Genomic DNA, 16,598 nt, shown 5'->3' with positions numbered 1-16,598 from the left:
TTTTACCAATAACCGACATGTTGATGTGTATTTTTAATCAATATTTGAATTAATTAAATCAATCTTACGATTACAAGCTGAACCTTTTAAATACCAAAATGATTATTTTTGTTGTGTTAATGATTATATAGTTTAAATAAATTCGATGATCTTAAGTATTCTGGGTTTTTTCGAAGAGAAATTGCTATTTAATGATTTCATGGTGCAATGATTAACACAGATCTACGACAAGTAATTATTATCGATTTAAACGTCAATGCGATTCATAATTTCTGTAAAAGATAATTAACGATTCGTATTAAAATTTTGTTAATGTTTAAAAATAATGGAAAATAGCCTCTTTCTGGTGACTTCTAAAAAACCTACTTAATTTTTGGGAAATTAAATTTTTATATTGTTTAAGTATGTAAAATGACCGAAATTATTCTACGTAAACACTGTTAAGATATCAAGAGCCAAGAAAAGAGTTAAATGCTTAGGCGTGCCAATCATGCCAATCATTGGAAATATCACAAAAATGAAAAGAGCTGAACCTTGTATGGGGTAAAGAAAATATGGAAGTATAATTAAATAAACGAATCTTGATACCAGTGTGGGCTTAACCTTTTGGTGTACCTATAGGGTCATCACAAAATTATCTAATGTCAACATGATCCAAATTTACCAAAACAACTTATTCGCAACATTGTTAACGCCCTATGTTAAAAATCCTTTAAACTAATAGTTCCTATACTAAATATGTTTGGGTCTGAAACCTTAGATCTGGACTTTAAGAACAATATGAAGGAAAAAATAATTAAAGATAGTTGTAGTTAATAACTTGTTGTAATATATATAATGTGCTCTTTAAATAAAAGGAGACACCAAGAACTTAACACGTTGGATTCAACAGATATTTTCAATAAGTCCGCATTAAATTACCTTGGTTGGTATCGTCCAAGAACTTTCAGGCATATATTTTACTTGAAACTTGGAAACAGAGCATTTTAAGTAGAGAGTCTTAATCTTTTAAAATTTTTACTGTGGATGTGACATAAGGCATGTGACATATAAGACTGAAATATATGATATCTATGATATATATATACATATATATATATATATATATATATATATATATATATATATATATATATATATATATATATATATATATATATATATATATATATATTTCAAGAAAAACACTTTTAATAAAAATTGTTAAGAAGTAAACATTGATGTAAATAATAATAAATATTATTGTAAATTATTAGAAACTGCAACTTTTAACCTTATAAGGATTTTTAAAATATTTCATTTAAATTTTTAGTATAAAAGGTCCTATAACAAAAGTTTCTTAATTTATAGTGATAAATAGGTTAGATTTGAAAATAATAATATTTACATTATTCATTATTCAAATATTATTTACACACAATAATACACCTCAACGGCTATTAATTAGAATCCCAAATCGATATTAGTTTTATATAACATATATGATTTATATTTAGCCACTTAAATGCTAAAATAAATAAAATTGTACCGTTCCTAACCTAAGGAAAAAATTAAATCGTCAAGTTTTATTAACACTAAACATCAATAAATTAATTACTTATGTTAACTCTGTTATTTTTAAAAAGTATTAAGCTATAAATGTTTAAATACACAAATGGAAAAAATAGTATAATCCAAAACAATTACTAGAACTTACTTCGTGAATTTCTTGCTTATGCAGAGTATCATAGACATCTTTCTCGCGATTAGCATGATTTCTTAAACAGATGGCACTTTGTTTTTTACCCTCAATGATTCCCGGCATTTTGGTAGATTTTTATTAAACGACCGATTTCGAGTGAACGGACGTGAAAAAAATTAAGTCAGTCAAAAGAAACAAAGGACGATCAAAAGTTCGCGATAAACACGCGCGAATAATACCGAGCTTTTAGTGTGCAGAATACTTATATAGCATATTTCAGGCGGGATTCACCTCAAGCATATAACCGATGGGTTTTTGTTATTATTATATTATCGGAAGGATGACGGCTACTATATTTTTTTTTAATAAATCGGAAATGCACTTACCAATTATCCCAATAATTGTGAAATTAATCTGTTGATTAAATCATAAACTAATGAGTTGTGATATTTATAAACCGAAATATGATAATTACTATAACTGAAATATTATTTTATTTAGATAACACAAATACATTAAAGATTGTATTTAATAATAGAAATTAAAATATACTATTAATATTAACATAATTATTTTTTCAGATTGATATACTCCTATAATTTTCGAAATAAAATTTTTAATTAATTTTGAGTCATATATTGTTTTAGATTTTAATTTTAAGTAACTGTATTTTTTTAATTAACTGACTTCGAAAAAGGAGGAGGTTCTATGTTCGGCTGTATATATTTTTTAAATGTATGTACGCTGATTTCTCCGTCATTTGTGGGCCGATTTCCGAAATTCTTTTTTTATTCGAAAGAGTCCACTTCAGAGGTAGTTCTCTTGGAACCAAATCAGGATCTGCTGGGGGAAGGGGAGGAAATCGAAGGTAACGCTGAAATTCCAAACGCACGTACAAAATTTTCACATATTTTACCTAAAGTAATCAGATGATGATCAGATCAGATTTGTGTATAATGTTATTGCAGAGCTGATGTGATGGAAAATCGGAAGTAGTTCAGTGCAAAAGCCATTCAGTATGCTTTTAACGGCCAGTAACATCAGTAAGTACTAACTATAGCATATAAGACTTCGTAGAGCTATTGTAGATAACTGCTTCTGTCAAAGAGAGGTCGCGGGTTCGATTCCCGGCGGGGACAACGTTTTTGTTGTTGTTTAGTTAGCACATTTATTAAATCAGCTAGATTAGGAAGTAGGCGCGGGGTGCTGAAGCGTTCCTCATTTTCAATAATTTTTTCTTTATTACTATTTTTCCTTGTACGGGCTACACCTCTAGTTGTCGTACCCATTGTAATACTTAATAAAATAACTGCGTAATGTATTGAGTAAATATCTAATACTAAAAAGAGAAAAATAATATATATTTAAGAAAAAAATTGAACCGACTTCATCAAATAAATAAGGATATCACAAAAAATTATAAAATAATCAAAATCAGATTTTTAACACAAAAAAGGTTTAAAATAAAATATGAACATAATATTGGTTGTAATAACTAAATAAAAATAAACAAAAACCTTATTTAACCCATTTAGTAGACATATTTTATATTCTACTATATACCCACAATTTGGCTTAATGCCTACCTAAACCTATTTATCTATTTACAATATTATTTTAACATCATTAGTCAGTGCCGAGCAAATTAGATTTTTTTGTTCGTAATTTAATTTTGTGTATATGTCACAATATTATATTATTATTTTTGTAATGTTTAGGCTCGGCACCAACTTCAAACTGATCAGTTGGTGGTAGTTTAAATAATATTGTAAATAGTTCAATAGGTTTGGGTAGGTATTAAGCTAAATTGTGTGTATATAGTATAATATAAAATACGTGTAGTAAATAGGTTAAATAAAGTTTTTGTTTATTTTTTTTTAGTTATTACAACCAATATGTACATGTTATTTTAAGACGTCTTTATTTGTGTTAAAAATTTAAGTTTCATTATTTTTTAATTTTTAGTGAGTTAATATTGAAGTCGGTTCAATTTTTTTATTAAACATATTTTATTTATCTCATTCTATTTGATCAATCTGTTCAGTTTAGTTTTTCATACTATTATTACTAAAACGACGATTTTGAGGTGTGATGTTCACAATATTGTAGCATTTAGGAGAGTAAATTTTGCGTTATGTTACAACAAAAATAATAATAATCGAAGATTTGACAGTTTACATAGGAGTATTCTCTTATTTGAGTTCTGAGCCTGAATTTAGGTAGTGATCCTGGGTATCCTTCAGGAAACTAGATTCCACTGGAACAATTTATGTAAATGTTGATGGTTCCAACATGTAAAGTATTCATGATTTTCATGCAATATCATGTAGCCAGAAGAAGATTGGTAAGTGAAAAATATGAAATATTTAAACATACATTCGGATTTTACTTTTAAGAGATAATGGCCCTAAAATCAAATATATCAATGAATTGTCAGTTTCATTTTAAACAGTGAATTTTTTAACATTTTTGTGGACAGTTCTGTAAGAAATGTACATTTCGGCATATACCATTGTCTGATTGCCATATAAAATGACATTTTTTGTTATAAAAATTAGATAGCCACAACAACAAAATATTCTTTGCTGGACATAGTTAATTAATTTTAAAATATAGTCAAATCTTTCAAATTATATTGTTATAATATTCTAATTCAGCGTGGGTTTTATACATAGCTATATATCTGTGGATTTGAACCAAAATACGCTAGATAATTTTGTTTTGAAAACTCATCTAAATACCATTTCAGTGATTTTATTTTTTTTCTGATTCAATCTGATGATATGTATGTATGCCTATATATTGATATTTTATTCCTTTAAAATATTATGGAGGCTATCAACTTCCTATGAATGTGCATTGAAGAAAATTGGTAAAAGTTAATTGAAAATTGTTGTGCATGAAAATTTGTGTCTTGTTTATATTTCTTGTAACAGTTCATTCTTAAAAATATATTATTGACGTTAACTGACCTCAACTGCGATTGTTTCTTTAGTTTTTGTTCTTCACTCGTTAAATGTAGAGATGCAGATGGTGAATAAATTTTGTCTTTTATCATTAGTAATATTTATTCAATTATACAGTATTGAGAGTGTAACTTAGGTCTGTTCATTTTATTAGCATAAGATGGATGTATATTGTAGAATAGTCTTAATCTCTGTTTTAGTCAACAGAATATTTCGTTTCTTGAGGCCATCTACGAATACAATACTGACAAAAATAGGGACTTCGTATATTGCTAAAATATGTAAAAATCTAATATGATCAATATTTTCAAAAATATTATTAACAAACTTAAAATCCTATGAAAGAAGCTTTAAAGATTGTTTTGAACATTTTATAACAAAAATAATGGATAAACATAGTTTCAGTCTTAACTAAAACTTAACTGACAGCTAAAATCAAAAGGAAGTGGTAGAAAGGAATCAAAATAAGCAACACATATTTAACTGCAGGTTAGTATTGTCTATAAAACATGTTTTATAGTAATTATTTTGGTTTTATAACTAAGGAAAAAAGATTTACGTTGAAAAATCCACGTACGATGATGATTATTTTAAATAATGCATATGGTTCAAACATTTAAACACAATTAAAATCGAAACTATTATTCGGGAGAAAGCAAGACGATTTGTTAAGGAATATTCGTTCCAATACTTATCGATAATATGCTGCACGTTTCAAGTATCACGTATATACGCGATACCTTACGTCATAATGTCGTTTCATGATATCACTCTTTGCAACGGAGAGCTAATTTTATGCCTCCAATCACTGTCTCCTACGGAATTTACTTTTAAATACTAATACGTATATCCCGTTAATTAGAGTTTCCCGAAAACCGAAATTAAAATGTTCTGTGACGAGTGATGATGAGGATGATACGTGGTAACTGCTTGCACGTATTTTGATCAGCTATAAACGTTAGTTAAAATGTGAATACTAACAAAAGCAAAGGTTTGGCCTTTTGATGACTTTTATGTTTGTTTAAATAAAATAACACTGTTCCATTCAGTATTATTAGTGTATAATGTTATTGCTGAGCTGATGTGATGGAAAATCGGAAATCGTTCAGTAGGCAAAAGTCATTCTGTTTGCTTTTTAGGCACTAACTATAGTATATGTAATGGTTAAAGCGTTTAGCTCCCAAATGGAAGTTGCGGGTTGGACTCTCGGCGTGTATAATACATTTTGGTTATTGTTTAGTTTGAACATTTGTCAAATCACCTAGGTTAGGTGAAGGGCCTGAAGGGTTCCTTATTTTCAATCATTGTTTCTTTATACCTATTATTTCTCATATGGGCTGCACTTTTACTAGGCCTACCCATTGCAATATTAAATAAAATTACTGCCAAATTTATTCAGTAAATATCTTACACTAAAAAGAAAAAAATAAAATATAAAAAAATTCAACCGACTTCAAAAAATAAATAAGAAACTGACTAAAAAGTAGAAAATTTAGATTTGTATTGTTGGTTAAATATAATGTCCCAAATTATATTATTATGCCATTTGATTTGAAAGAGAGCCCATCATATATATTTAGAAGGCAATGGTGATACTGCTTCACCATATTCTAATTGTTGGTTTAGAAGAGGTGTTTTCATGTGAATGATAAAGAAGGGCCTGGAAGATCAAAAAAGTTCGAAGACAAAGTCAGATAACCTTCAGACATCTCAGATGTTGATGTTACCAACAGTTTCTAGATGTTTGGCCCCCACAAGTGTTAATTGAAAATATTACTTCGAAACAATTCAACACCACGGTTTAATTGCTTGCCTGAAAAAAAAAGGTTTCTGCGGCGTATTGTCACTGATGTGAACTTATTATTGTATCTTGTAGAAACATCGGAAGAAGATAAAACCCGAATAGGTTTTTGATAATATAAATAGCTGAGGTATAATTTGCTTTTGATTTTCTATAAGTACCATAGAGAGCGCAACATCTGTTAGTGTCGTCTGTTATTAGTAGTTCCTAGCAAACTTTTGTTTAACAGTATATTATATTTAGAAAACAATAATGTGGTTTCTAACCGCAGATATGATTTCTGCATACATATTTTTCAATATCAACCTAAAATTTGTATTTTTGTATAATACAATATATAATGATGCACTATAATTTTTGAAACCTGGATCTATTGAAATAACATCCATTCCATATTTTTAACAATATTAATTCTCTTTAAAATAGTTAAAGGGAAACTCATATGAAAATGGGATAATAGATACTTTAGACGAATCTGTTTCTATAAGGGGAAATATTTGTTAAGTGGACTGTTTCTTTCAAAGGGTCCATACAAGCTATCTTTACAAATAGTGAAGCGGTGAATTCTAATTCGAAAATTACCAATAGTAATCAAAAGGAGCAAGGTTTGGAGAAGCAAGATATGGCGGGTGGACTAGAACTTCCCATTTTAATATTTTTAGTATGTTTTCACCGCTTTTGCAACATCTGGTGGATCGTTGTCACACTGAAGAATAATATTGCTTTGTATTTGCTCATATTTGTATCCATACAAAACATTTTCCCAAAAAAAATTAAACGAACTGTGGGTTTGAGGAATGTTGGAAAGTGAATTAAAAAAACTGGTGCTTCGTATCATTATTGGGAATGAGGGATGGATGGGTCTACCACCATGAACCTAAATAAAATACATTAAAGTGCTGGGAACCCAGGCTTTCGGATCGGGTCAGAACTTTTCAGCGAAAATTGCACAAGAAATTATTAGCATATTTTTTTTCAAAATGTAAAAACATATTTCACTATATTTCTAATAAAAAAGAACCACAAAGGTAACGGACCTAACCTCGTTTAAATTAAAAATTGTTAATACCTTTAATTAATTAAATTACGCATTCTTTAACATATTCATCAGCTTATTCACCAGATTTAGTTCTTTTTGAGTTCCGAATCTGGAAAACATATAAATTCTAGTTGGAGTATATTATGTTAAAGAATATATTTATTATTACAACTAAAAACTCCATTTCAATGGGGTGAATATAAATAATAATGTTATTTATAATTATTTGTTTTATTTTTTAAAATTATATCTGCATCTCCTTTTAATAAATTAGGATTTATTTAAACTGGATTCTTCGACTCTTTTCAGTCGCAAAAATTACAATAAATTAAAAGTATCTATGCTCTGAGCAATAATAAAACCAGCTATAGAAAACGATGAAGATTTTTTGGCATATATAACTTATTTTAATGCACTTAATTCTTTAAAGTGCACAAAAACAAAGTATTGAAGTAACATAAGTATCTTCGGCCATACGTTATGATTTTATGGTATATGATTTTAAAATGTCAGATTGAACGAGGCTTCCGTGATATTCCGGCCTCAGCGCTCTATAAAAATTAATAATATGACGGTAGCTGGATTTGTGTTTTTCGGTTTAGAAATGTCTGTAAAAGTAGATTATTAATATATTGTAGTATTTTAACGCTGATACTAAAAAGTAACTGAAAAATGATTTTAAAAAATCGCTAATTCATTTTATACCTAGGTTGATTTTAATATGATTAATACTAATATTATAATTCTAAGACCATATATTTTGCTCTTTAATAATATTAATGGTGGGAAAATATAATTACAAAATTATAATTAAGTATTATGACGTCTTTTCTTTAAATTACTGTTAAACACAAACATATTGTGCTGTTAATGTGGTAGTTGAAATAAGATATAGTGAAAAGAGGATATACGCAAGTAAAATTCAATTCAATATAGCACCTTAATATTTGCTTCTAAAAAAAAATTGAAAAGAAAGATAGTAACTTATCATCAAATAGATTCACAAACAATTAATAAGTGTAAAGATTTGCCTATAAGCTTTAAATATGTTTAATGATATTGGTTATCCAATTATTTAGAATTTTTAAAATTATTATTTATTTTTATAGCTTTTTTTTAAAGTTAACAGAAATAAGCTATTTGTTAGTTTAATTAATTACTACGGTTTTAAAATTACAAAATACTTATTCTACGGTACAAACTTTGGATATATATGTACACTAAGTTGTACTTATAATTTTACTGAACTATATCCAATGGTTTTATTCGTCAGAAGATTAAAGAGTTTTAATCTTTTGACTAAGCCACCATTGTCTAAGAACTGGAGAACCTCTAAATTGATTTGCTGATGGAGCCTCGAATCATGTCTTTGATTATAGTCCTTGATAACTTTATTAACAGTTTCTACCTTTAGGTTCTTATGCAGATTGCCTTTACGAATGTACAATGGAGCATTAACAATACATCGTAGTATCATATTTCTATTACTTTGGCTGGTATTGGTAGAGTAAAAGCTGACCTACTGACAAGCCTGAATATAGATCCTATAACCAGTACGTTTTTTGTATTTCAACATTTTTTTTTAAGATAAAGCTTTCACCTAAGGGTTATGCCATGATAGTTTCATACGAGAATACTTGTTGCTATATGTACGCGATTCTTTTGATGCTCAAATGAATATACAATTATGTGTTTTGTTAATTTTGATGCGCCATTTTTATATCCAGCATTATATTTCAGCTATAACTGTTTTTAACTTCTCCCTCCTAACTTGACACAAATTTGGTGGCATCAGAAGGCTACAATATAAACTGCTAAAATCAAATTGTTATTACCGAAACATTATTAGCAATTCGCCACTGTTTTCCATAATATAAGATATGTTTTAAAGGTTTCTCTCTTTTCAATTAATTCAATTAACCTGCCGCCTGGTGGCGCAGTTTTAAAGGCGTCAGAACGGTCCTCCTAATGTTGCGATAATCACTGGTTAGAATCCTGCTGGAGCATTGTCGTGAGTTTATGTTTGTGATTGCTTAATATTTGTAATTGTCATAGGCAAGAGTACAACATCAGACAAGGAAAATAATCCCAGTCACGCCAGTAACCAGGCGGGGTAAGACCGAATGCCTTCTGGGATGATTTCTTAAGTTGGTCACTCGCCAGTTGGTAAAAGGAGATTTTAAATATATTTTTAAAAAATTCTAATTACAAGAATAAAACTAAATATCATGAGACATACTTTGGTGTAATTAAGCGGAGTTCACATAAAAATATTGCAGCTGAAGCTGTAGAATCATAAAAGTTGGATTGAAGGTGCTCAACGACCCTTAACCATAAAATATTCCGAGTAAGAAACACTCAAGCTTTGTAAAACATCCCTACTCCGTGGATTACCTGTACACGCATCACACTTTAAGGAATAATGCCACCAAAGTAGGACTGAAGTTGGTGTGAACTGTAATAGCCTACTGAATCGAATTTGTAGATGTGGATAGTGCCGTAGTTCAGTTTCTATTGGAATTTAGAGTCACCAAATCTTGGGGAACTATTCCATACAGGATACAAGCAGTATTATTCAGAGATAAAGGCAAATTGTCGGACAGAGGCAAGATGACGCTCATAATTGTATTATAATTATAAGACATTTAGAAGGGATAACCTGTCATATAAACCCATTGCAGATTTTTTAGGAAAGCCCTGTATATTAAATTGATGTAAGTGAATGAGCTGAGTGGCATCGTTTGGGCTAGAATAGATTTAAACTAGTGTTGGGAACTATCGACTGAAATAGGCTATCGACTGTTCAGTAATTGACTACTTTTTACTATCGACTGTTTCAGTCCATATTTTTGGTCCGACTGATTTTACCACTTTTTACCAGTGACTGTTTCAGTCAAACAGTCGACTGTCGCTATTTTCGGTCCAACTGATTTTATTGCTATTTACTATCGACTGTTTCAGTCGTGTACTTTCAGTTACTGTTTTTGGTTCTACCAGATTCATTCGACTGATTTTTAACGTTCTGGCTCTGTCGTCCTAGCCGCGACCTTGACAAAAGTGTACTAAATTTTTGCTTACATAGATTTATATGTAATATATATTTTTATGATTTTTTTGGTAGTTTGCTTGAAAATGATAATATATCGTATACTAATATAGCAGCATGTTGGAACGCGATTTTCAAAGATTTTTAATGTAATAGGATAAAAAGATTAAAATTGTGAATGATAAACAGTAAAATACTTTTAACTTTTTTTTTATGACAATCATAGGTAATATTTCTCTCGATTTTTGTTAAAACATAATTCCGTTCAATAACAAATAAAGCATTTACTTTATTTAAAAAAGCTCTTGTATTTATTGTGCGATCATTTTTAATTATGTCATGAATTAGATTTTTTTTCTATGATTAGGTATATGTTTTTAGGTTTTGTTTAAGAACATATCTTGTGTCTTGTATTGTCTATATTTATTATGGTACATTATTTGAAAATAGCAATTAACATATTAGAATACGATATAACATTTGTGGGGTATTATTCTGTTCCAGAGAAAGATTCCATTCCTTTTTACAGATCCACAGAACATTCAAATATCTTTTATATTTGAATGTTCTGTGGATCTGTAAAAAGGAACGTTCTACTTTGTTTAAAGTGAAATTATTAATAGCATGTTAATAGTATTCAGTAATTATTTTTTTCTTTTTCTTTTTTAAAGTTAGTACGTGAAGGAATATGTGGATCTCCGTCTTGCTTATACTACCATTGGAAAATAAAAACACATATAATATTAACTGCTCCAAGAAATTATCTCTGTCCTTTCCTCTCTCACAATTTATATAGGAAAGGGTTCGTACATCTTCTTCTGACATCACGAATAGAACAAAATAGTCGACCCGTGCATTTAACTGAAAATAGTAATTACTATTTTCGGTCGCTAGTTTTTTGACTATCGACTGTTTCGATTGTTTTCAGTCGATAGTTACCAATGCTAATTTAAACCCTCAATGATCCTTTGTGATCGCCGTCCAACAGTCTCCAGTTCTCTCCATAAAATACTTTTTAAGTAAATTAAAAGCATTTGGTGGTTCTAAACCCACACAGCATAACTTATATAAATTGTAAACCAAAGCAGCCAAAATTCATCACGAAAATATTGATTATTATAAAGAAAACGTTAAACATTTTGTTTTAAAACATTCGAAATAAACTGTAAATTTTCCTAACATTCAGTTTTTATATATATCCCGGGTCTATGCATATCGTAATCACACAGACGACTATAAAATATATTACATAGATAAAAACATAGTCATATGACTGCAAGAATCTAAAGAAAGCCACGTGCCTTGTATTTTGAAATGAATACAGTCTCGTATCTCCTTCGAGATAAGACGAAGAAAATAGGAACTGTTTTTCTATATAGTTTTGGGTTTGTATTAAATGACCCGAACCACCTATTTTCGTTTCGGATTCGCGGCTTTTGTTATCAAATGGAAATATTTTAAATCATTAAGTATTTTTTTACGTAATATGGTTAAAAGTGACTGAATGAATGGTAAATTTTTGGCGATATTATCTTGCCTTAGGGACATCTATTCATTTTATTTTGATAATCATATTGGAACGATGTTTGTAAATATTTTGGGTGATGAATTTTAGTTATATTTTGGGGTTCTCTTGAAGTTACTATAATATGTTTTCTTGGAAGTTTTTTTTGTTGGTCGACAACGCTTTGTGTTTTCGGCATCAAATTTAAAAACGTTTTTAACACGTTGAAATCAGTATTCACATATTAAAAACGATGGAGCTTGGTTACGTAAGATTCACACAGCATTCGATGACCTTCAGGTTTTTTTTCATCAAATTGAAGTAAAATAATAAAATGTCTAAAATAAAAAACGTTGTAATCGTGTCAATGAAGGAGCCTGTAATATTTTGTATTATTAATTTTTTCACTTTTTTATCTATTCTTTAAATTTTTAAGTGAGTCATCCGATGATCATCAGACCTTAAAATATGCCCGTAAAATAGTTTAGCTGCTGTTCATAGAATAGATTGTTTTAGAGATAGCGTATCTACTACTGTGTCTAGGATATTTTAAATAAAACTAATGCACATCAATTATTTAGCTAAACGCTGTTATAAGTTTTAGATAACTAGTTCATCACCTATACCAATTCAAGTCATAATGTTGATAATGAGTTTTATATTCGAAATTTATCGATTTTCAAATATTTTGAAATATTTTATTACGGCTTTCTATGTAGTGTGAAAATATATTTAAAAATAATAAAAATCTGAATATCTGAACACCAAACTGAAACTTTCTAAAAATATAGTGAAATTGGAAGGTTAAATTTGGTAACATAGTAATGTATGGATATACCTATTATGCGAAATATGTACATCTATATATCTTCTTCTCGGTCTCTCCTTATATTCTATTTTTATGTGTTAAACTGTAAATATTGTGTGTTTACCTTCGTACATAAAGATTTATAGTTTATATATGTCTTAATAATATTAGATGCTTGCATGTATTTTCCCAAAAAAATTAAAATTCTGCTCCCAAGTAAGAATTTTCCAGTTACTTTTATTATTCTATATTCTTTTAGAAACCTATGGTTCTGCCATATCTTAATTATATAAGTAATGTTATGCTATATGTTATATTAATTGTGAATTTCAAGTCTGCATTGTCAGTTTTCCATGATTTATTTCTTATACTTTAGGAACTGCTATTGAACACCCACCAGCGACAAGTACCCAACAATATTTTTTATTTGCTATTTTTGTTATGTTTTTCTATATATAAAAAAATATTTTTAATAAAAAAATTGAACTGACTTCAAAAATAAATAAGGAACTCACTAAAAATTAAAAAATAATAAACTTAGATTTTTGACACAAAAAAAAACATTTTAAAATCAAACAAGTACATAATAATCGTTGTAATAACTAAATAAAAATAAACAAAAACCTTATTTTACATATCTATTACGCATATTTTATATTCTACTATATACGCACATATTATACTATAATCACACAGACGACTATAAAATATATTACATAGATAAAAACATAGTCATATGACTGCAAGAATCTAAAGAAAACCACGTGCCTTGTATTTTGAAATGAATACAGTCTCGTATCTCCTTCGAGATAAGACGAAGAAAATAGGAACTGTTTTTCTGTATAGTTTTGGGTTTGTATTAAGCGACAAGTACCCAACAATATTTTTTATTTGCTATTTTTGTTATGTTTTTCTATATATAATAAAATATTTTTAATAAAAAAATTGAACTGACTTCAAAAATAAATAAGGAACTCACTAAAAATTAAAAAATAATAAACTTAGATTTTTGACACAAAAAAAAACATTTTAAAATCAAACAAGTACATAATAATCGTTGTAATAACTAAATAAAAATAAACAAAAACCTTATTTTACATATTTATTACGCGTATTTTATATTCTACTATATACGCACAATTTAGCTTAACACATACCTAAATCTATTTACTTATTTCCAATATTATTTATTACACAATATTACACTTTGAAATACTACGGTGGCGAATAACAAATCAAATTTGTTTTGTTCGTAATTTAATTTTAAGAACCCAACCGAACCCAAACAGTTATATTAATTTAGATTTGTTTTGTTGGTAATTAAATTTTTTGTATATGTCACAAAATTATATTACTATTTTTGTATTGTTTGGACTCGGCAGCGACTTCAAACTAAGTTTGATTATTTTTGAATTTTTAGTGAGTTCCTTATTTATTTTGTGTTGTCGGTTCAATATTTTTGTTAAAATTTTTTTATTTCTCTCTTTTTAGTGATAAATATTTACTCAATAAATGATGCAGTTATTTTATTTAATATCACAACGAGTAGGCCAAGTAAAGGTGCAGCCCGTCTGAGGAACAATAGGAATAAAAAACAAAAATTAAAAATAAGGAACGCTTCAGGCCCCGAGGTCCTTTACCTAGGCTACTAGGTGATTTGACAAATGTTTTACCTAAACGACAACAAAAAGTTATTATCCCCGTTGAGAATCGAACCCGCGACCTCCGTTTTGTAGCTAAACGCTTTGACCATTACACCATAAAAGCAATTGTCCGCAATATTTCTACGAAGTCTTATATGCTAATGCTTAAAAAGCAAACTGAATGGCTTTTGCACTGAACGACTTCCGATTTTCCATCACATCAGCTCAGCAATAATATTATACACAAATATCTGATTATTTTAGATTAAACATTTTGTGAAAATTTTATACGTCCTTTGAAATTTAAGCGTTTCCTTCGATTCCCCCCTCCCCCCACCTTATCACCAACTGATCCTGAATAAAAAATAATTTTGAAAATCGGCCCACAATTGACGAAGAAATCAGGGCATATTCATTAAAAAATATATATACAGCCAAATATAGAACCTCCAACTTTTTCGAAGTCGATTAAAAATGAAACATACAAAGAAACATACAAATATACAAATTTTTTAAACAATTTAATGCAATTTTTTTCTTGGTAAATTCGCTTCGCTAAAACACTTTACTCTACTCCCCTAATAATTAATATAAAACTGAGCAACAGGAAAGCAACTACATCAAATTAAGCTTAATAATTCAGTGTTGCTATTTTTTAGTGTATATTGATCACTAATGTATAATATAACAAGCTATTATGTTTGCATTAAATTGTAAAGGTTAAGTTCATACTGCTCGATAGTATCCATACTATTCTTGCATTATCCATTATAGTTCATTGATTTTTTTTATACTTACATTGAATGCAATATTACATTATAGATAATTTTATGTTTATCATTCGTAACTCATAAACTTCTAGCAATAAATATTGTTCATAAAAAAACTGAAGTGAAAGGGTTCTTGCTATAATGTTTTCGGATATATTTTGTGGAATTCCTTTACCTATTTTAATAAGTAAATAATGCTGAACAAGCGCGTATGAATAATTTTTAATTAGGAATATGAATTTTAATTTTATTTAATTAATTATACTGAATAAAAACATGTTTTGGCCATAACTATCAGCATTTATTACAAAATAATTCGTTAATGACACGAAATACCAAGAATATAATAGACTTGTGAGAATAATTAATGACGATAATTTTAAAAATTGCCTATCCACAGTAAGAAGAATAAGAATACATTTCTGGTGGTACCAGTTAAATTACCAAGTTAAAAAACGCTTTTAAAAATAATCTCCCTTTCTATAAAAGAGAATAGTGCTTGGCAAAGAAAATCCTATTTTAAGCCTCTGGAAATTCCAAGTTGTGTATGTGGACATATCTAATATGCGTCTTTGCGTCTAATCTGATTCCGAGTTTTTGAGTAATGCGAAATGAACAATTGGCTTTGCATAAAATCTACTGGGATTAGATCTTGTCTCCTCGGTGGTAATTCAAATGATCATAGAATTGACTTGGGAAGTGGCCCCATCTTGCTTCATTCAAAATTCATCGCACCTTTACTTTAAATTTTTTCAAAAGCATGAATTGTGTTATTTGCCAAAAAATCAGTATTTTCAATGATACAGCTTACTAAGATTACAAGTTAATTTGTAAAAATAATTCGATACCTCAAAATACCATTCTTTAATAAAGAAATGAACATTTATTTCAAATTCAGTTTAAGGGGTTAAAAATTATTATAATTATATTTAATTATATTTAAAGATAATAATTATTTTTAAGAAGTGGAAATATTGAAAATGAATTTTAAAGCTCCTTTTATAGTCTTCTATACAGGCATTCTCATATTTCGGAAATGTATTAAATTTTGTTTGCGATTACCAGAAAAGTTGTTGTATTTTATATTATTATCTGCAATATTACATTTGTGAAATATATTCTTAGAATATTTTTTTTGTTAAAATAACTTTGTGTAAATCTTATTTTAAGAAATTAGAAAGTATTTTTTTATTATTAAAGCAATTTTATAGACCCTCATTTCAGAAAAATAAGAAATATTTTTAAATCCTATTTTAAGAAATCAAAAAAAAAAAAATTTTAAATGTATTTAAAAATGACATATCGTCTCTTATTATCCATATTTTATATCTTATTAAAAA

General features: G+C 28.3%; 1 protein-coding gene across 5 annotated transcripts in view; it reads right to left on the bottom strand.

The window, feature by feature from the left end:
- Nos (Nitric oxide synthase) overlaps window positions 1-16,598 on the bottom strand; it is a 203,947-nt gene that overhangs the window by 186,455 nt on the left and 894 nt on the right. For 3 of the 5 annotated variants that reach the window (XR_013004645.1, XM_076397283.1, XM_076397285.1), the window contains exon 1: window positions 1,697-1,922. The exons of the other annotated variants lie outside the window; for them this stretch is intronic. Coding sequence is in view for 2 of the 3 variants with exons in the window: in XM_076397283.1 (XP_076253398.1) it covers window positions 1,697-1,804 (108 nt within the window). In the remaining variant the exon portion in view is untranslated. Of the gene's footprint in view, window positions 1-1,696; window positions 1,923-16,598 lie in introns of those variants that run through there. 5 annotated transcript variants of the gene reach the window in all.

Source organism: Rhynchophorus ferrugineus, unplaced genomic scaffold, assembly GCF_030347505.1.
Source record: "Rhynchophorus ferrugineus isolate W39M unplaced genomic scaffold, kcgeb_rfMv2 rfM2, whole genome shotgun sequence".
Taxonomy (NCBI): domain Eukaryota; kingdom Metazoa; phylum Arthropoda; class Insecta; order Coleoptera; family Curculionidae; genus Rhynchophorus; species Rhynchophorus ferrugineus.
The sequence above is the reverse complement of the archived record's forward strand: the minus strand, read 5'-3'. Positions and strand labels throughout refer to the sequence as shown.